We start from the raw sequence: 22,058 nt of genomic DNA on the forward strand, positions 1-22,058 counted from the left end.
GTTTATAATAGCTTCAAACTGGAGACAACCCAAATGTCCATCAACTGGCCACCGGCTAAATAAATGGAGGTACATCTCTACGATGGAACAACTACTCAGAAATAAAAAGGAATGAATTACTGAGACAAGCAATGTGAATGAATCTCAGAAACATTATGCTGAGTGGAAGAAGCCACACACCAAAGAGTACACACTGCACAATTCTGTCTAGTGAAGCTCTGGAGGCAAACTCATCGTAGTGACATAAAGCAGATCCGTGGCTGCCCGGGTGTGGGGGAGGATTGATTGCAAAAGGACAAGGGAACTTACTGGGGAGGTGGGAATGTTCTAGATCTTGAGTGGAGTTACAGTTACATGAAGGTACAGTCATCCCTCAGTGTCCGCGGGAGATACCCAAATCTGAGGATGCTCAAGTCCCTTATGTAAAATGGCAAGGTACAGTGGGCCCTCCATCTCTGCATGTTCTGCATCCGTGCGGTCAATCAGTCTGCAGTTGATTGAATCCTCAGGTGTGGAATCCTCGGACGTGATCCACAGATATGGAGGGCTGACTGCTGAATATATACATTCCTCAAAACGCATCAAACTGTGCACTTAGGGGACATTTCCTTCCATGTAAATCATGCCTCAATAAAATTGATTTCAGAAGAAAAGAACTTTAAGAATTGAGGCTACATTTACATACCAGAAGATGTTTAAATTTATTTATTTGTTTACATTTATTTAATGAGATTTCTCTTAAATAAAACCAGGAAGTCAGCAGTCACCAGGCCACCTTCCCGCATGGTCACAGCTGGCTGGAGATGAGGAGTAGCTTTCTTTTTTTTTTTGAAATATTTATTTATTTAGGCTGCTCCAGGTCTTAGTTGCAGCATGTGGGCTCTTTGTTGTGGCACACGGGATCTTTAGTTGCCGCATGCGAACTCTTAGTTGCGGCATGCAGGATCTAGCTCCCCGACCAGGGATCAAACCTGGGCCCCTGTGCTGGGAGCACAGAGTCTTACCCACTGCACAACCAGGGAAGTCCCCCAAGGAGCAGCTTTTCCACTTTGATCTTTTGAAACACAAATCTGATCGCCTCAGCCAATTAGAGCCACAGGAATAGTGTGTTAAACCTCGACACTGCAGCATTCACCTCTCACTCCTCCGCGGGTCAGCTGGGCCGCTCTGCGGTCTTGCCAGGGCTTGAAGGTTTGGTTTGGGTTTGCTCTGCACGTACTTCTGGGACCAGCGGGGGCTGGCTGCCCGCCCCTGGCGTGCTCTACTTATGGCCACGGTGGGAGTGCAGAAAGGGGGCGGTGGAGGTCAGACGCCTCTTGAGGCCCAGCCGTCGCTTCTCTCCCGTTCCACTGACCAGACAAGTCACACGGCCAAGTTCAGACACCAAAGGGGTGGGGGACACACAGACACCTGCCTTGACCTGAAGGAGCTGCAGAGTCACCTGGCAAAGGGTGTGGATGTGGGGCAGGATGCAGAGGTGGGACCACCATGCAATCTACTACACCTATCCCATCCTGTTGCTAATTAAAACCATCACTTCGGGGAGAAAGACCCAGCGTTTAAAACAGCTTTATTGCGGTCTAATTTACATACCATAATATCTACTAGTTTTAAGTGTACAGTTCAGTAATTTTAAAGAAATTTACAAAGTTGTGAAACTATCACCACCTTCTAAGAAAACTTGTAGGTTAGTTAGTTGACTAACCCTAACCCTTGTAGGGCATGGGTCAGTCAATCCCATGCCCACCCTCAGCCTGGACAACTAATCTATTTTCTGTTCCTGTAGGTTAGTGTTTTGGGGACATTTCCATAATATGCATTCTTCTGTGTCTGGCTTCTTTCACTGAGCATAACACTTCGAGGTTCATCCATGCTGTAGCTGTATTACTACTTCATTCCTTTTTTATTTTTATTTTTTTTGCGGTACGCGGACCTCTCACTGTTGCAGCCTCTCCCGTTGCGGAGCACAGGCTCCGGACGCACAGGCTCAGCAGCCATGGCTTACGGGCCCTGCCACTCCCCGGCATGTGGAATCTTCCCGGACCGGGGCACGAACCCGCGTCCCCTGCATCGGCAGGCGGACTCTCAACGACTGCGCCACCAGGGAAGCCCACTTCATTCCTTTTATTGCCAAACAATATTCTAGTGTATACCTCTCCTACATTTTGTTCATCTGTTTCCAGCGGATGGGCGTTTGGGTGGTTTCCACTTCTTTGACTTCTATGAAGAACGCTGCTATGAGCCATCTCCTCCCTCCCCCCACCTTCTATTTCCTCTGCTTAGAAATCCCCGCCCCTACTCACATCCCAGCAACCCCTTCCTCAGGGAAGCCTCCCTGGTCAGATGAGGTCAAGTCTCCCATTACCGGGACCCCACCTGCCTTCGTGTGACACCTGAGTCTGTGAGCCCCACCCGCCGGTGGGCCCCCAGGGGTGGGGATCTTGTCTGTTTTGCTCACTGCTCTATCCCAGCTGCCAGCACAGTCCCCAGTACCTAGTAGGTGCTGAATAAAGGGTTGTTACAGTGGAGGGAAGCGAGGAGGGAGGGAGAGAGGAAGTGAGGAGACAGCGCCAGGACCCAGACCTGGGTGTGCCCGGCCGCCGCAGTGTCCTTCCCGCCCCCTGGTGCTCCCTCCCGGGAAGTCACTAGTCCAGATGGGTAGGGCTCCTTGGCACTGATTCCTTTTTATTTATTTATTTAATTTTACAAATTGAAGTATAGTTCATTTACAAGATACTGAATATAGTTCCATGCTCTACAGTAGGTCCTTGTTTATCCATTTTAAATATAGTCGTGTGTATCTGTTAATCCCAAATGTTTACCCCTCCCTCCCCCGTTTCCCCTTTGGTAACCATCCTTGGTACTAATTCTAACCTGCAGGTACGGCTGAGAGGGACACCACCTATGAGCCACCTCCCCCGGGGACCCACTCTAACTGCAGCACCAACGCAGAGGACAGCGGGGTGCCCGCCAGGTGACTCCTTGGCCCCCTCTCTCCATTTGCCCTTTATACCCAGGGGATGCCCGGGGGGGCAGCCGGCTGGGAGTGGAAGTGGGGCTTGGGCTAGATCTCTGGGCCAAGCCCACAAGTCATTTTGGAGAATGTGAGCCTAGGTCTGTGTTGGCACCATGGAAGCCCTGAAGGCCTAGAAACCCAGGCCCTGCCCTCAAAGTGCCTGGCAGAGGCTGTAGGCAGGGGAACTGGGGTCTCAGGCCTCCTTTTCCATCTTGACTGTCCTTCTTACTTCTGGCCTCTCTCCCCGCAGCCCCACCCCCTCCCTGATCTCCCTGGCCGACTCCCTGACTGGTAAGGAGCATGGAGGGGACGTCACCCACGTGCGGGGACGCGCCTCTATCTCAACCAGCACTCCTATCTCCTTCTCCTCCACAGGGAAGCCTACTCTGGTTTCAGGTAATGACCACCCCCATGAAGCAGGGCCTTCCTCCCTGGGGACCACAAGGAGGGAGGGTTCTCACTAGGCGACAGCATCCACTTGGTTGGGGGCGGGAAGGACCAAGGCTGACCCCAGGTCTCCGGTTTCCTGATCTGGGGCTGTGGCTCTGTCACTCGCTAGAGATGATTCCTTAATTCTTCTGAGCAGGGATTTTATTCACAGCTTCACCCGCAAGGCCCATAATTGCTGCTCAGAAAATATTTGGTGACTGATTTCATGACCTTGACTAATTTCTTACTTCTTCTGAGCTTCATCACCTGTAACGTTGTAACAGCATATAGCATGCAGGGTGGTAAGCAGTGTACGGTACACATGAGCCTTACCGGCTCCCCTTAGAGGTCGCTCTAAGTACCATGCGTTTTAGGACTTGCAGTTCTACTCTTAGACACTAGGTGGCAGTAGTTCTCAGGCCAGCGGCGCTCAAAGAGGTCCTGGACTTGGCACCATCAGCAACTTGTTAGAAAAGCAAATTACCAGCCCGACCCCAGACTACTGAATCAGAATCTGCATTTTAACATGGTCCCCAGGAGATTCTTATGCACAGGAATGTTTGAGAAGCACTTATCTGGCACATGCTACTTTTTTAACATCTAAAAATGGACTTTAAAGAATAATAACTATATATTGATTTTCAAAAGTCACAAAGCAAGTTAAGTATTAAGTGGTAAAGAAATATATCCAGATAGTGGTTAAGAGCGTGGGCTCTGGAGTCCCCCTGGCCCGGCCTAATGCGCTTCCTAGAGCCAGGTGAGGAAGGACAGGTGGGTAAGTGCTGGACAAGATAGATATAGACAGGATCTGGGTTTCTGTCCTGGCTTGGCAAAGGACCAGGTCCTGTCAGCCACAGTAGAGTCTGTGTCCAGGAGGAAGTAGTCCGGGGCGAGGGCTGTCCTGTGTGGTTGCTATAGGGCCCCGGCTCACCACCATGATGCAGACTTCGGGGGCCACCAGTGCCAGGGCAGGCGAGAGTGCAGGGCGCCTCTGTGTTCCAGGACCTGTGCTCTTCTGGGTGATCTTGACACTGGTGGTGGTCGTCAGCTTTGGCTCCTTTGTCCTGTGCCACCGGAGGGGCTGCAGGAAGTGGATGGGCCAGAGTGAGTGCATGTGTCCTGGGGGCCTCGGGAGGGCGGGGTGCTGTGTCCTAGCCTGGCCTGGGTCCCTCTCCCGCCCTGCCCGCTGAGGCTGTCTGAGGCTGGCATCCCTAGCCTTCCTCCCGTTGTCGTTTCAGAGCTCCACCTGTGCTACCCAGTCCAGACCTTCCAGCCCAAGTTGGAGCCTGTGGGTGAGTGTCCAGAGGTCCAAAGGGGCTACGTGCAGCTACCCAGCAGCTCTGGATCGTGGGTTTGGATCTCCCTCGGGGCTCCCTCTGTAGGGGTTCCCACAAGCTGCTCCTCCTTCCTGTGCGACCTCATCTGTGATGGGAATATAATGTGGGTGGAAACTCTGTGACGTGCCCTGTTCGGCGACGGATGGAGTGCTGGCATGAAGTTTCAAAAATCCACCTTATCCTCCATTCTTGCCTCTATTGTGCCCTCAGGAGAGGCCTTCCCTTCCTCTCTTCTCTCTGTTGCCCCTTCCCAGCCTCCCTATTATTTTCCCCTCCCCATTCCTCCCTTCCTCCCCTCACTCTCTCCCTCCTGCTGGCAGCTGAGGGCATAGGGGTCGGGGGTGGGGGTGGGTGTAGGCTGACAGGGCTAGAATCCTGATTCTGCCCCTTATGAGCTACATGACCTTGGGTGAGTTACTTAATTCCTCTGTGTCTCAGTTTCTTCATCTGTAAAATGGGGACAGTGGGCCTAATTCAGGGGGCGGGCGTGTGGATCCATCGTGATGGGCCTGTTAAGTGCTGTGCGGGGCACCTGCACGTAGTCAGAGCTCAGCACATAGTGGCTGCTGTTTGCTGATGCCCACCCCCACCCCACCCCCCCGTCTGGGGCCTTTTTCCTCAGCAGGAGTCCCAGGCCTTCCTGAGTTCTACGTTTTTCTGAACTCCTCTCTCTGATCCCTGGCCAGCCTCCAAGCCACCTCTTCCAGGCAGCCTTCCATGCTCCACCCATCCAGGCAGCAGACTCTTTCAGCTCTCACCTCGGGGGAGGGGACCCCAGCCATCTGGTGCCAAGTGTCTCCTCTCCCTGGGCAGCCTCTTTCAAGGCAGGGCAACGTCCTCCTCAGCATGTCACAAGCATTGATTGAGCACCTACTGTGTACAGGCCCTGACCACAGGGGAAGGAGTGGACACAAATGGTCTGAACTTCCCTTTCTGGTTTCAAGGCAGGCTCCCGCAAAGGGACTCACTGACTGAGGAGCCCCAGGGGAGGCAGGTGATGCTCTTCATTCTGTAAAGAAGAGACAAGACCCGGGGCCACACCACCTGTAGGGGCCACACCAGACTCAGGCGCTGGTCCTGGAGACGGCCGGTCTTGTTTGTAGAGGGCTCAGTCCTGCCCCCGCTTCCTTCCTCCCCACCAGGTTGTCTACCACCCAGTGCCCACCTTGGAGCCCAGTGGTCAACTCAGACCGTGCCCCCCAGGTCCCCAGGCCCCGAGGAGAGCCTTGCTGTAGCACGGTTTCTGACTTGGGCCCCTGAACACAGTCCGGTGAGGCATGTTTTGGATTTGATGAGTTTCACAAGCAGGTGCTTGCGTTCCCTTCGCAAGGGGGGTTTTTGTGTTTTGACAATTTCAAGCCTTTTTCCGTGAGCTGTCAGGCTCAGTGTCTCACTGAAACCCGCGTTTGCTTTCTTGACATTTTTCTAGTATTAGAGTTTCCATTGCTGTCAGTTTATTTTTTTTCTTCAAACCTCCGTGATAGCAGTTTTGTCACACCCCCCCCCCCCCAAAAAAAAAGACAGAGAGAGAACAAGAAAGACAGAAAGCACCTTCCCTTAAGAAACCAGACCTACCAGGAGCCAAGCCTGGGGCTCAGTGTTGGCCCCTCTGTTTGGGGCCGTTTCTGGCCCTCTGGCTTCCGGTGGGTCCCTGGGGGTCTGGTTCCCAGGCCCGAGAGGGAAGGAGGTGCCGCAGGGGGCAGGATGCATATGGACTGAGCGGGGTGGATGCAGTGGGGGCTGGAGGGGTGCAGGAGCCTTTATTCACTCGTCTGTTCCTTCATGTCTCCGTGGGGCACTTCCTATTGGTCCTGTGCTGGGTACGGAAACCTGCCCTCCCGAGGTTTCAGACCAGCACCATCAGTTGCTCAAATGACTAAAGGCAAGCGGGATGGAAATGGTTGCCCCAGCCCTCCAGGTCCCGGAGCTCCAGGGCTGGGGGAGCCCCTGGTGCGGTAAGCCACGCATCAGCGATCTGGGCAGATGCCCCTTTGTTGCTCACTCGCATCTCTGAATGGATTTGACTTGGTGGCAGGCGCACACGTGTTCTCATTTTACTCCTCCTTGTGAGGCATGCACTGTTATCCCCATTTCACAGATGAGAAAGCTGAGGCACAGGAAGATGAAGGAACTTGTTTAAGGCCACTTGATTAATGAGCAGTATGACCAACCAGGATTTTGTTGGTGGTGGTGGTGAGATTTTTGCATAAAGGCTCTCACCCTTGGCACCGTTGACCTCTGCATGGGATCATTCTTTGCCAAGTGAGTTGTCCTGTGCGTTACAGGATGTCAGGCAGTTCCCTGGTCTCTAGACACCCCGGATACTAGTAGCTCCTCCCATCTGTGACAGCCAAAAATGTCTCCAGGTACGGCCAAATTTCCCCTGGAGGGGAATGTCACTCCTGGTTGAGAAACACTGATTGAAATTCTTTTTTTTTTTTTTTTTTAATTTTATTTATTTATTTATGGCTGTGTTGGGTCTTCGTTTCTGTGCGAGGGCTTTCTCTAGTTGCGGCAAGTGGGGGCCACTCTTCATCGCGGTGCGCGGGCCTCTCATTATCGCGGCCTCTCCTGTTGCAGAGCACAGGCTCCAGACGCGCAGGCTCAGTAATTGTGGCTCACGGGGCTAGCTGCTCCGCGGCATGCGGGACCCTCCCAGACCAGGGCTCGAACCCATGTCCCCTGCATTGGCAGGAAGACTCTCAACCACTGCACCACCAGGGAAGCCCCTGAAATTCTTTTAACCCTTCATTTTAAAGGACACTATAGTCATCACTTTATCTGTTACTTCAGGCAGGTTTAAGTTGGAAAATTTGTTGTTTGTTTTGAAACAATTTCAAACGTACAGAAAAGTCTCTCAAGGACGGTGCAGAGAACTTATTTTTTTTGAACCATCTGAGAGTAACTTACTGACCTAATGCAGTATCATCCCTGAGTACCTGAGTGTTGTATTTCACACGACTGTAGTAAAACCATCAAAATCAGAGAATTCACTTTGATGCATCACCACCAACTAATTCTCAGACCCCACTCAAGTTTCTTCATTGATCCAAATAATGTCGTATAGAGCAAAATAATTCAGTTCAGAGTCTCGTACTGCATTTGGCGGTCGTGTCTCGTGTCTCCTTCAGTCTGGATTTCCCTCCCGGTCATGAACTTGCCACTTTGGAAGATTCCACCAGTGATTCTGTGGCTGGCCCTCACCTTGGGTTTGCCTGACGTTTCCTCACGCTTGGACTCAGGTGGTGCGTCTTTGGTGGGAGGATCCCAGGAGTGAGTCATCCGCCCCACCAGGTTTCCCTTTGTCCCTTCCCCGCTGTGTTCACCGTGAGCCCTTGGTTAGGGTGGTGTCTGCCAGGCTTCTCCACCATGAAGTCCTCTTTCCTCCGCGGTTATTGCTAAGTACTCTGAGGCTCTATGAATAACTGGTGCCTCATCAACTTGGCTCCATTTCTGTATGTATATCTGTCTGGACTCATGGATTCCTCTCTTACTGTACTGCCGTCATTACTTAATTTGATGCTCAGATTTTCCCAGGTTAGGCCAGTGGGGGCCCCTTCAAGCTGGCTGTTGTGTCCTTTTGTCCCCATCCTTCTGTGTTTGGAGCACTTCTTTTTTCTTTTTTCTTTCTTCCTTCCCTCCCTCCCTCCCTTTCTTTCTTCCTTCCTTTCTTCCTTTCTTTCTTTCTCTTTCTTTCTTTCTTTCTTTCCTTTCTTTTCCTTCCTTCCTTCCTTCCTTCCTTCCTTCCTTTCTTTCTTCTTCTTTTTTCCTTTTTTGGCCGAGATGGGAGAGTTGTGGGATCTCAGTTTCACAACCAGAGACTGAACCCTGGCCCTCAGCATTGAGAGTGCCAAGTCCTAACCACTGAACCGCCAGGGAATTCACTGGAGCACTGCTTTATTCTACGATATTCCCAGCTTAGCTTGTAATTCCCTGCCCTGTCCTGGATTTGAATCTAGGGTTGCTTGTTGCCAAACGCCTTCCTTGGGTCTGTTCTGCTTTCCACAGCAGCCGGGACCCCAGGCCAGAGAGGGGATGGGACTGAAAGGAGAGAGCGATGGGAATGGAAGGGATGGATAACTGGGGTGTCAGAACCCACGTGCTTGGCTTGAGCAGCCCTCAGAGAAGCCCTGGGAAAGCAGGCACTTCTCCCCGAGGGAGGAGGGGCCCACCGATGCCCAGTGCCTGTGTCCCTGGACTTGTGTCCTGGGATGCTGGACATATTTTATGAGACAATTGTTCGTATTCCAAAAAGCAAGGATACCAATAAGTGAAGACAGTGGACTGAAGCAACATTTTAGGGGAAAAGCACTTATGAAATCTGACCTCTGTACTTGGCATGATTTGTTCTAAGTCTTTATCAAAGTACACATAAGTGTTGTAACACGCCTGTAGGCCGATGTTGGTGCCTTCTGGATTCTACCTTTTCACCTCGACGTTATTTTATGCTTGTTTCCGAGAGTCAGTATCAAATGCTGATTTTCTTTTCGGTGTGATGGAGTTGCCAAGCCACTGGAGTACCCTGGGGCCCCTATGTGCTAGGCAGCATCCCGGTCACCTTCCCTTTTAAACGTTTTAATTAAAAAATTCTAAGTGGACTTCATTTTTTAGAGAAGTTTTAGACTTACAGAAAATTTGAGAAGTTAGTACAGAGAGTTTCCGTATAGCCCACACCCAGTTTCCTCTATTATGAGCATCTTTCGTTAGTGCGGTAAGTTTGTCGCAATAAATGAACCAATACTGATACATTACTATTGTATTAACTAAAGTCCATACTCTGTTCAGATCTACCTAGTTTTGCCTAATGTCCTTTCATTGCTCCAGGATACCACCCAGTACACCACATTACATGTAGTCATCATGTCTTAGGCCCATCTGGCCTGTGACAGTTTCTGGCTTTCCTTGTTTTCGCTGACCTTGGCAGTTTTGAGGAGTTAAGTTGCATCCTACAACTTGCTTGTCCGTTAAGTTGTAGGATGGCTCTCTGTTTAGAGTCTGTCTAGTGTTTTTCTCCTGATTAGATTGGAGCTGTGGGTTTGGGAGAGGAAGACCCTATGGGTTCAGTGTTATTTTCATCACAACATATCAAGGGTTTATGCTCTCAATGTGATTAATCCCTGGGCACCTTCACTTTTGAGATCTCACTTAATCTTCATAAAAACCCTCCAAAGTTGGCACGATCTGTCCCCTTTTCCAAATGAGGGAACTAAAGGCTGGGAAAGGTGAAAGATGTTGTGCTGGGGTTTCACTGCTAGGAAGGCCTGCGATGAAGGACTGCTAAGCTGCTTTATTGTTTGGCACCTGTCTTGTTTTGCATTTTTTGGTTATTATAAACTGCACGGCTGTGCACAGGCTGGTCGCTTTCCTTTGGGTTATTTCCTGAGGGTGTGTCCCTGAAGAGGGATTACTGGGTCAAAGTGTGTGAAGTTTTCATTGCCTGATGGCTCATGAGAAAGAGGAAACCAGTTCACAGGGCATGAGCAGCTGTGTTCCTGTTTACCCACGTCCTCTCCAAGACTGCACTTTATCATTTTAATTTCTTTTGTCTTGTTACTTTGTCACACCCTTTTTTTCCCCCAAGACTTGCTGCCAAATGACAGTTGGCTGTTTGCAAAAGTCAAAATCACTCTCAAAGGATGAAGATTTGGCTTCACTGACATCATTTAAAAGAACGTGCCTCAGGCCAGACAGTGTTTCTCAAAGTGCTGGCTCGGGCAATGGACAGTGGCTGCCTCGTGGGAGGGGGCCATGGCCTCTCAAGGTGACCACTCTGCTGGCAACAGCAGTTACCAGATTTGTTAAATCAAGTCAAGAACTGTGTCATTTTACACATGTGCTTCTTTTGACCATTATTCTGATCCATTTCCCCTTTAGACCCTTTACCTGCTGATGGTCATTTAAAAGGGACATGGAAGAGTGTCCCCCAGACTGACCTGGTGTCCACACAGCAGGTTCAAACTGCCCGTCTTGTATTATCGTGGTCAGTCGGCCTCCAGTGAGCGTTTCTGCTAGGATTCGGGGATGCTCATTCCCTAGAGGGGCTGACGTCAGACGGTCTTCCAGAGTTGACTTAGCTGGCATACTGGCCTCTTTTCACGAGGTTTCTCTGGTTAGGTGCGCACACCGAATAGCAACAAAAGCCAAGTCTCTGCAGGTGACCTTTTCGGGAGTCATAAGAGGCCGTGTGCCCTCAGAGGACGGTCAGCTCCTGGGAGTTGACTCGCCCTGGCTTAGACAGGAGCCTGGTACCATCTCCAGCTTTCCCAGGAGGCCACCGGGCCGTGATTAAATGTCAACATATACTTGGCCATGACCCAGAGCCCAGTTTAATACGAGAGGAAGGTTGGAGAGGAGGGTGGGTTTGGGATGAGAAGAAAAAGGTTGTGCCCTAAGGATCATTGCATACTGAGCCCACCAGAGGGTGGGATGATCGGTGAGACTGGTCACGTGGGCTCTTTCAGGCACACGTGATAGAAAACCCGAACTCACGCTGGCCTGAGCTGAAAGGGCTCCGGGGTCCACTGGCTTTAGGCATGTCCGATGCAGGTCTAAGAAAAGGTCCTCAGGACCTGTCACCCGCTCTCTATCGCCTAGGGGTCCTCCGTGTGAGTTTCACGTGGTGCTCCGGGGCATTCTGGCCTCTCCAGCCCCTGGAGGCCACCAGGTGGTAGCAACAGCCACAGACCAACTTCTGACCCAGCAGAAGTGTCTTCGGCTCCAGCTGGGGTGCGCGCTTGTCCTGAACCACTCCTGTGCATGTGTGGGAGTGGGAGGGCTGTGCAGGGGTCCGGTGTGCTGAGGGGCTTGGTGGCTGGAAGAGAGGTGACTCCCCCGTTCTCTGGCTGCCGCTGGGCAGTGAGGCCCTGGGCCCTGGGCCTGAAACCCATCCACTGCTCTCCGGGTCTGACCGAGGCACCAGCTGCCACCCTGGGGGCAGTGGAGGGGGCATTTGCCCACAGATGGTGGTGGGGGGACAGGGCCAGGCAGCTGCCAGACCCGCCTTGGTGAAGTCACTGCTCTTTTGCTCTTTGCAGATTCCAGGCCCGGGACGAACCCAACAGTAAGTAGCCCCTCCCCTTTCTCCACCCCAGCTTTGTGCCCCTAACTCTGACTCCTTCCCTAGCAGATCTGCTGGTTCTGAGAGCGGCTGCGTGGATCCCAGCCCTCCCAGGACCCAGGTGCAGGTTCCCCTGCAAGTTCAGGCCAGGTCTGCCCCACGCAGGGAGCGCTGAGCACAGTGGGGCCTGAGCCAGGCCCTGGCCAAGGATGCGGAGCCCCACCCCAGACAGCAGCCTTGGCTCCTGGCTCATCCTGCCGGGGACTTCCAGAAGGGCCTGCCAGACAGTGGATTTGGTTTTGGCCATGTGGGTGCCAGGTGTGGTCAAAGGGAAGGCTGTGTTCATTCCCCCCTTTCTCCATCACTCCTCCGTGAGTCTCGTCCTCAAAGCTGGGATGTCGAATCAGCAGCACAAACTTCTGAAACTTGAGCTTTCTCATATGGAGCACTTACGGTGAACTAGGCACCTGGCTTTGTGCTTTCTTGAAGTTATTCTGGGTAGTCCTTACAAAACACAGAGGTTGGTACTGTTGTCCCACTGTATAGAAGAGGAAACGGGGCCCAGACAGAAAAGGTGGTTCCACGGTTGAAGAATAGATCAGCCAGGATTTGAGGCCTGGTTTGTGTGACTCCAAAGCTGGTGCTCTGAACTGTTACCCTGAGCTGCCTCCTAGCAAGAGCATTTTCGCCTGCCTTTTATGAAGTGCTCACCATGTGCAGGCGCTGGGCTGGGGGCTTTGCACACGTTACTGCTGGTCCTGCAACCACCCAAGATGCGGCGCGTACACCAGGCCCTCACTGGGCTTGTCCTGGCGCCCTGCTCTGTGCCCAGCCTCCCAGGGGCAGCGCGGGGACCAGTGCGGGTGAGAGCAGGGGCATTGCCCTCCTCAGCTGAAGGGGGGAGCAGGACAAAGCACACCATATGGGCGGGGTCTCAGGTGTGTACGGTTCGCTCGCTTTTTGTTTTCCACTTATCAGTTCTTCTGTAACTTTCTTTTAATCAAATTCTTTTTTTTTTTTTTTTTTTTTTTTGCGGTACATGGGCCTCTCACTGTTGTGGCCTCTCCCATTGCGGAGCACAGGCTCCGGACGCGCAGGCTCAGTGGCCATGGCTCACGGGCCCAGCCGCTCCACGGCATGTGGGATCTTCCCGGACCGGGGCACGAACCCATGTCCCATGCATCGGCAGACAGACTCTCAACCACTGCGCCACCAGGGAAGCCCTAACTCAAATTTTTGTACATGAGAACGGTTTCCATCCTTTATTTTTAAACATAATAGATGGAACCACAATACAAGTTCAAGTTCAAATCATGGGAGATCACACTCAGACATGCTTGGGTCAGACAGGTTGCTGTTATGAGGCCAAGAAATTTCATGAAAAGGTATTTAACGATTTGTAAGATAATCAAATATCTTTTGGCCACGTGGGCCAAAGCATTAATAGTAACATGTTCAAGAATGCCGTCTTTTGGACTTCAGATTATTTTAAAAGAATATTCAGGGGACTTCCCTGGTGGCGCAGTGGTTAAGAATCCGCCTGCTAATGCAGGGGACATGGGTTCAAGCCCTGGTCCAGGAAGATCCCACATGCTGCAGAGCAACTAAGCCCGTGCGCCACAACTACTGAGCCTGCGCCCTAGAGCCTGCAAGCCACAACTACTGAGCCCTCGTGCCACAACTACTGAAGCCTGTGTGCCTAGAGCCCGTGCTCCACAACAAGAGAAGCCACCACAATGAGAAGCCCACGCACTTCAACGAAGAGTAGCCCCCGCTCACCACAACTAGAGAAAGCCTGCGCGCAGCAACGAAGACCCAATGCGGCCAAAAATAAAATGAATAAATAAATTAAAAAAAAAAGAATACTCAGGATTATGTAGCTATACTCTCTGCCTTACTCAAACTCATTCCCTTTTGAAGGCTGAAGGTTCTAATGTTTACATTAGAACATTTTACAAGAGCACTTCTCCGTGGCGCTTACAGAAAAGCGAAAAACGAAACCAACATTTTCCTGAGACATGACTATTTTTAGAGTACATTAGTGTGATCTTAAAAGGCCGCTGTCCCAGGAGCAGGGGACTTGGGGTGGGCCTGGAGCTGCTACTTGTAGACTGGGGCTAACGTGCCTGGATTCCAAAGCGAGATACTGGGTGGGGTTCAAGCACTGGCGGACACTTACCAACTAACCCTGAGCAAGTTACTCGACTCTTCTATTTTTTTTTAGATGTTGGGGGTAGGAGTTTATTAATTTTTATTTATTTTTGCTGTGCTGGGTCTTCGTTTCTGTGCAAGGGCTTTCTCGAGTTGCGGCAAGCGGGGGCCACTCTTCATCGCGGCGCGCGAGCCTCTCACTATTGCACCTCTCTTGTTGCAGAGCACAGGCTCCAGACGCGCAGGCTCAGTAGTTGTGGCTCACGGGGCTAGTTGCTCCGCGGCATGTGGGATCTTCCCAGACCAGGGCTCGAACCCGTGTGCCCTGCATTAGCAGGCAGATTCTCAACCACTGCGCCAGCAGGGAAGCCCCTACTTGACTCTTCTGTGCCTCAGTTTCCTGATCTGTAAAATGGGGAGGGTGCTAATATCAGCCACCTTGTAGAGTGGTTGTTAAGGATTAACACATGTCAGGGGCCACGCACGTGGTAAGCATTGTATGCAACGCTGGCAGAACCATTATTTAGTACAAGTTAAAAACAACGTGACTTCACAGGGTCCCACACTCAGGTATGTCAGGCTATCAAGGCTGAGAAGCCCAGGGTAGCGCATGATGGCTTTAAAGCAGAGAGGGAGACTCACTGGGGTCTATGGAGATGAAGAAACAGGGGTTCCCCAGCTCAGAGACTGGGGGAGGTTGGGGCGTCCTGCATCAGCACCATTTCCTCTGTGCCCACTGCAGCTGATCAGGAGGGTATCAGTGGCAGAGCCAGGCCTTGAGGAGCAGGGGTCAATGAGCCCCCCAGCTGTGGAGACCTGCCCCAACCTGGAGAGCCTGCAGCTGCTGGAGGCCAGCCCAGCCAGCAGCCCCTCCACCTCCATGGACCTTCCCGAGCCCCGAGGGACCACGGAGCACACCAACAACAAGATTGGTGAGTCGGCCTGTTTGGGGGGTCCTGGGGTGCTCGGGGGCAGGGGGAGATGGGCCCTGAGCCCCCAGCGGGGACTGTAGACCCTGAGGACCGAAGGCCCAGCAAGGAAGAGGCAGGGGTTCCTCCATTGGCCCTCATGAGTAGGAGACAATTTTTGTGAAGGAGTTAAGCCATTCTCAGGGGTATCGAGCAGCTTGCTCCACCTCTTCATCCCAATATAAATTTCTGTAACATAGGGATAGCAGGAGTTCTGACTTCATGGAGGCCATGGTGAAAATTCGTGAACTGACCTGCATGAAGTTGTCCTGGGGGGTGGGGCTCCCCCTGCCTGGTGCCTGCTCTGATCAGAGGGAAAGTAACCGCCAGCCCAGCCCCCAACGAAGGGCCCCTGAGGGGGATGGAGGGAGACATCAGGGAAGTAAGGGCTGCCGCTTGGCTGACGCATTTGGGCATGGCACGCTCGTCACCTCTTGTCACACAGCCTTCTGAGGACGGGGTCTTTCCCTCCTTTTTACAATTGGGGAAACAGCGGTTCAGGGGAGAGAAGTGATTTTCCCAGTCACACAGCTACCAAGTGGCAGCATGGCTGCAGGCTCCGAAACCCCCGGTCTGTCCGCATCAGTACCCTGCGGTGGAACCCAGAGACCAGCACACCCCGAGCTGCAGCCACCCTCCAGCCGGGACGAACCTCCCGTTCCCGCAGGCCTCCTTGTCTCTCTCCCGCTCCTCTCCACCCTGCTGCAACCAGAGTGTTTCTACCAAAATGGTTACCTGCCCATATTACACCCCTGCTTGAAGCCCTCCAGGGGGTCCCTGGTACCTGCAGGGTGAATTCCAGCCTTCTTATTCTGGCATTTAAGCTGCCTCCTCCCCACCAGGCTTGCCAGCCTCCCCACCCCACAGGTCTGCTCCTCCCTCCCACTCAATGTCATTTTCCTAATCTCCCGGGCCCTCTCTCACTTCTGAGCTCCGGGGGCGCTGCTTTCTCACCTGAAACAGCCAACTCCACCTCCGTGAATCTAGTTAATTCTTGATGTCCTGAGGACCCTGTTTATTTGCCTCCTCCTCCAGGAAGCCCTCCCTGCCCTCTCCACTCTCCCGTCTAGGAGACGCCCCTGTGCTGTGCGGCCCTAGAGCCCAGGCCTCCCCTCCTAGTGTCCTCAGCACCCAGCAGTGTGTGTTTGCAGCCTCCTTCCCCACCCCCACCCCCATCCACTTGGCTGTTAGCTCCCCGGGGGCAGGGCCTTAATTGGCTCCATCTCTGTCTTTGGAGGGTTAACCATCACTGAGATCATTCCAAAGAGGCATTTGTGATCGTCCTACACATTTGTGTGGCAGGGATTGGTGGATAGAACTCTTTAGGGCAGAACCCTTAGCACCAAGCTGAAACTTTTGGAATTGTAGCTTTCAGCAAGTTTTACTGGAAAAGAATGTATTTTGGGAAATACCGCTGAAAGCATCTCCTGCAAATTTCCTAAGAAGTCCTAATTTGAACATTTGAGTCAATGCTGAATGCAGTGCCTAGAACCACAGGGCTGGGGCTCTGGGAGTGTTTGGGGGGAAGCGGGGAGGGAGGCACCAGGCTCCCAGGTGGGCTCGGACATGGGCAGCCTGGCCTGTAAGCCTGGCTGGTAAGCAGGTTGGAGATTCTCTTGGGACATTCAAAAGATGGTGAGCCCTTTGTTCCCCTGACACCTCCCTAGAGGAGTACCCCCTTGTCCAGTTCCCAAGGGGACCAAATTCTGGTTGCACTTTACCCCTCTACCCCTGGGCACCAGGTAGGGGGAGCCCCTTCCCCTCATCTTCATCCCCCTCCCCGTCCAGGACAACTTCCTTGGATTCTGGAGCCCTGGGTGGGGCAGGAAGTCCAAGCAACTTCTGGAAGACCCTCCTCTCCCAACTTGGGAGTGGGCAGCCCTGGGATGGGGGATAGAGCTAGAGGAATCAGGACCTGAGGAATGTGAGGGGATCATAGGCCGGCCCCCAGCTTTGGCTGCTTCTCCCTGGACAAACTCACCCCTCTTCTTCCACACCCCTACTCCTCTATGTCTGTCTGTCTGTCTGTTTCATCCCTCTAGCACTGTGTGGCCTCCTCTGTGTTCTCTCTCACCTCCTGGGGTCTCCTCTCCCTCCCCATCACTGGCTCCCATCTTTTGCCAGCCCTTCTGGTCAGGTTCCCAGGGCAAAGGACCTGCAGGTCTTGATGGAGGGTATGTGGCTTGAGGCCACGCTCTCTCTTTTGGGGTGTAGGGGGGACGCCCAGCCCATAGCTTGTTTCACGCTTGTAGCCTTCCCTCTAGTTCTCACTGCTATTTTGATCACTTCTCTCTATCCTGGAAGTATCAAAGGCCAAAACAGAAGAACTGGCATTATGCAATGGGGTTGAGCGGGCAGGGGCCCCCAGAATCTCTGGGGGGTTCCTGAATCAGAGGGGTATAACTGGGTTCCTCAGAGAGGTAGGGATCCCGAGCTCCCTGCCCCACCCTAGCACTCAAGTTCCCTCTTGAGCTTCCCCATTCAGACTCCAGAGAGTGTTCCAGGGCTGAGCGCTTGGGAGCTAGCACCCTGCCCTGAGCTCAAGGCCATCAGAAGCTGGGCTGCTGGTGTTTGGAGTTAGCTGACCTGGGTGAAGCCCAGGCTCCCCACGTCCCAGCTTCTTGGGCACCTTACTTAGCTCCCCTGAGACTCCAAAGCCCTAGTAGCAGGTGGTCAGCAGACCGCGGGGCATCATGCCTCTAACAGGCCGGGCTGCTTATTCATCCACGCAAGCCACACAAGCAGCCCTGTGTGCTAGGCAGGCACATCGCAATAAGCAGTAAACATCAAGATATACCGGCCCCTGCAAAGCTGTCCAGATCATAGGCTGTTGGTGATTATAAACAGGGTTGAGGTTTCTGTAGGGTGTGACCATCTGTCTGGGTTTGTCTGGGATGTGGAACTTTCAATACTAAAACCTGTAGGAGCATCTCAGGCAAAGCAGGGCTTGTTGCTGTCCCCCTGCACCCCACCCCCCCGCCAGGCTTCTGCTTTAGGCACGTGGATATGAACTGAAAGGGAAGCTGGGCAGGGTGGAGTTTCTTTGGGGATTTCTACTAACTACCTGGTAACCTTGGGCAGGTCATTTAACATCTCTGGGCTCCAGATTCTTTATCCGTAAATGGGGATCACGATAGACTATCTACCTTGTGGAAGTCATGCGAGGATTGGGGAGCCAATGTGTGAAAAGCATCTGGAACGGCATCCGGCACAGGCTAAACTCTGCGAGTGTTCACTGGTGCTATTGGTGTCAATGTCATTCCCCAATTTCTCCCCACGGCTTCCCTTCTCTCCTAACCCTGTTCTCTTCTCTTCTACCCCGTCTCGGCAGAAGTGTCCAGAAAATCACAAGCACTTCCTATACACGGGCCAGTCCTTAACCCCTCAGCACACAGTTCCTAGCTGTTTTATCTCCTTTGAGCCTCAGGATACCTGTGAAGTCGGCGGAGCCTACTGTGTATCAGAGAGGCTGTGCCATCTGCCTGAGGCCACACAGCAGAAGTGGCAGAGCTGGGACTGGGACCCTCCTCTGCCTCCTTGCTTCCATCCAGCTGGAGCTCTCGTCTCATCTCCCCCACTCTTTTGCCTTGCAGAGAACATCTACATCATGAAGGCCGACACCGTGATTGTGGGGACCGTGAAGGCCAAGGTGCCTGAGGGCCAGGGCCCGGTGGGGCCGGCAGGGCCCGAGTTCGAGGAGGATCTGGAGGTGGACCATGCCCCCCACTATCCAGAGCAGGAGACGGAACCACTGGTGGGCAGCTGTGGGGACGTTATGTTCTCGGTGGAGGAGGAAGGGAAGGAGGACCCCTTGCCCACGACCGCCTCTGGGAAATGAGGCCTGGCCTGGGCTGGGGCTGAGAGGGCAGCTGGGTGCCTCTGGGAGGCCACGGTGACCCTGGTGGCACCAAGCTGGTAGCACCAACCTGGTGGCAGAGGCCCATCTGGCCTGAGGTGAGGTTCCAGCATCCAGCGGTAGACCCAGCCTATCAACGCAGGAGGCTCTGCTGGTCTGTACCTGCCTCCCCACCCAGCTGCCCCCCAACCCAGACCCTGGGGAGCCTGGGCCTGTGCAGCAGAGACAACCAAGGGGCTGGGTCTGAACAGCGCTGTGTGTTGGGGCAACAGCCAGCCAGCAGGGCCTGGGCACCCTGCCTTCTGCCGCTGCCAGCCCTTCCCTGTTCTGTAGCCTCCACAGTGGGCCCAGGGCCCAGGGCACATCACTGTCCCCGCAGCAGGAGACATCTCGGGACCCAGAGACCTGCAGATTCTTTGCAGCCGTGGTGCCCCTGCCCGGCCGGAGACCCTGCCCACCCAGCTGCTGCCTGGAGAAGGGCCTGCTCTGCTTCGCCCAGGGGGGCTTCCTCCCCGCATGGAGAAGGGGAACCGTGGGCCCTTCTTGGGTCCTTACCCGCTCTGTGGGCACCGTGTGCTGTGTCCTGGGCCACCAAAGATGCGTCTTCCTCAGATCTACTACGTGCACAGATCCTGGTGGTGCCAGGCCCTGCCTTTGGCTCTAGCCGCCACTCAGCACCCATGATGGGGGTGTAGGTATCAGAAAACTACTTGGTTTCACTCAGACATTCTGCCGGAAAAGAAAGAGCATTTCGTAGTTCAGTCTGGACTTCAGGATTTTTACGTTTCACACAGAGGAGTCAAGTGCCCTGACTTGGGGCTTCTTCCTGCTCTCCCCAGGGCTCTCAGACTCATGGCAACAAACAAGTGGTCTTGGAAAGGGAGTGCGGGCAGATGAGGCCCGGGGCCCTGAGTCGCAGGCAGCCTGGAGACTGCTGGAATTACCCGCTGGAAGCCAGCCCCGGGAAAGCTGCTGTTTACTCACCAGCCTGCTCGCTCTCTGGAGGAAGTTGAGGCTGGCTCCGGCTTCACCAGGGTAGTTTCTGAAACCACTCAGATGTTTTGGGGAAAGTTGGAGAGAGGCTGGATGCTGTGAGAGACCGTTTATATCAGAACCTGAAGTTTACATGGGCTGGACAATGGCCAGAACCCCCTGTGCCCGGACAGCGTCAGGACTCTGTTCCCTCCTGCCACTGCCCCCCACCCACCAAGGGCTCCCTCACCCAAGGACCCTTCACAAAACTTTGGTCCTTTAAACAACCAAGTGTCTGTCATCGGATGAATGGATAAAGAAGATAAAGAAGATGTGGCACATATATACAATGGAATATTACTCAGCCATAAAAAGGAACATTGAAAAAAAAAAAAAAAGGAACATTGAGTTATTTGTAGTAAGTGGATGGACCTAGAATCTGTCATACAGAGTGAAGTAAGTCAGAAAGAGAAAGACAAATACCGTATGCTAACACATATATATGGAATTTAAGAAAAAAAAAATGTCATGAAGAACCTAGGGGTAAAACAGGAATAAAGACACAGACCTACTTGAGAATGGACTTGAGGATATGGGGAGGGGGAAGGGTAAGCTGTGACAAAGCGAAAGAGAGGCATGGACATATATACAGTACCAAAGGTAAGGTAGATAGCTAGTGGGAAGCAGCCGCATAACACAGGGAGATCAGCTCCGTGCTTTGTGACCGCCTGGAGGGGTGGGATAGGGAGGGTGGGAGGGAGGGAGACGCAAGAGGGAAGGGATGGGGGAACAGATGTATATGTATGACTGATTCACTTTGTTATAAAGCAGAAACTAATAAAAAAAAATTCATAAGTTCCCTTAAAAACCAATCATAAGGCTCAGGAAATTCTCCCTGAGATTTGAGTACCTCTGAGCAGAAGGGTCTGAGCAATCTCTCTCCCCACAAGACAGTGGCTCCCCCTTTACCCCTCTGCCCCAGACACCTAGGCTGCCAGCTTCTGGGGACAGGGAGCCCCCTACCTGCTGGGACAGCCCTTCCCACTGCTGGAGGTTCTTCCCTGTGGATGGAGGCAGACCCTGTCCCTGTGGAACTCCCACTCCCTGGTCCGTCCAAGGCCCGGCCTTTGAGACTATTCAGAATAAAGCACTCTCGTCCTAAGGCTCCCTTTGGTTATTGGCAGGAGGCATCCCTGGTCTCCCCACGGCCTTCTTCCCTCCGGGCTGGGTCCAGTAGCCCCACAGCTGGGGAAAAGGGAGTCACAAAGTAGCAGCGTGAATGCCCCAGCCTTAGGTAGCCCAGAGAGGATCGAGGGTGAATGTGAGTCGTGGGCTTGGAGCCTGAGCTGGGAGGCTCCAGCCTGCCTCCCTGGTGTCAATGAAAACTTAATCAGTTGATCTAAGAAAGAATTGGAAATTTTTATTTGAGCCAAATTTGAGGATTATTACCCAGGAAGAGCATCTCAGAAGGCTCTGAGAATGGTTCCACCCATTGGAAGTCAAGACACAGTTTATGTAAGTTTTTTGAAACAGGGCTGTACATTAAATGACGTATTATTGACAGTTTATGTAATCCAGATCTAAGCGCCATCACAGCGGGTCACGTGATCCCTTACAAGATCAAGAAGGAATGCTATCATTTTTTTGCTGTACGCGGGCCTCTCACTGCTGTGGCCTCTCCCGTTGCGGAGCACAGGCTCCGGACGCGCCGGCTCAGCGGCCATGGCTCACGGGCCCAGCCGCTCCGCGGCATGTGGGATCTTCCCGGACCAGGGCACGAACCCGCATCCCCTGCATCGACAGGCGGACTCTCAACCACTGCGCCAGCAGGGAAGCCCCGGAATGTTATCTTTTAAGGAGTTGTCTTGTTGATGCTGGGAGAATGTTGCTCTTTATGGTTGAGCAGGTATTCCTGCTGATGGGGGAGGTTTGGCCAATGCATAATGCAGATACACAATGCACAGTGCAGGGAGAGGGGAGGCCAAAGGGCAGAGAAGAATTTTTATGTTTGAATTTTTCTTGCCTTGCCATAAAAGATGGATTCTATTTCACAACTGGTCACAACTCAGGGGCAGTCTGGGGCCTGCATTCCACCACAGGCAGCCAGCCTGAAGCCTCGCTCTGACTATGTCTCCCCTGGTGGCTGGAAGAAGGAGACCTCGCCCATCCCACCCCCAGGACTCCAGTCCACACCCAGACCGCACAATCAGCCTGGCCATTGAACCAGCCACTGCATGTCACATGGTCGATCCGAGAACCAGAGCGAATTTCC

The 22,058-nt window shown here is 53.0% G+C and overlaps 1 protein-coding gene across 1 annotated transcript in view; it reads left to right on the plus strand.

Moving 5' to 3' along the window:
• The window catches only part of TNFRSF8 (TNF receptor superfamily member 8), a gene marked incomplete at both ends in the record, with an annotated part of 64,868 nt that extends 46,072 nt beyond the window's left edge, over positions 1 to 18,796 (plus strand). Inside the window, 7 exons of the mRNA XM_079696479.1 lie at positions 2,881 to 2,974; positions 3,267 to 3,412; positions 4,448 to 4,549; positions 4,684 to 4,737; positions 11,817 to 11,842; positions 14,733 to 14,922; positions 18,552 to 18,796. Of these exons, the coding sequence (XP_079552605.1) occupies positions 2,881 to 2,974; positions 3,267 to 3,412; positions 4,448 to 4,549; positions 4,684 to 4,737; positions 11,817 to 11,842; positions 14,733 to 14,922; positions 18,552 to 18,796 (857 nt within the window). The remainder of the gene's footprint in view (positions 1 to 2,880; positions 2,975 to 3,266; positions 3,413 to 4,447; positions 4,550 to 4,683; positions 4,738 to 11,816; positions 11,843 to 14,732; positions 14,923 to 18,551) is intronic.
• Positions 18,797 to 22,058: the final 3,262 nt, after the last annotated feature.

This window comes from Hyperoodon ampullatus (genome assembly GCF_949752795.1).
Source record: "Hyperoodon ampullatus genome assembly, chromosome: 2".
Classification (NCBI taxonomy): Eukaryota; Metazoa; Chordata; class Mammalia; order Artiodactyla; family Ziphiidae; genus Hyperoodon; species Hyperoodon ampullatus.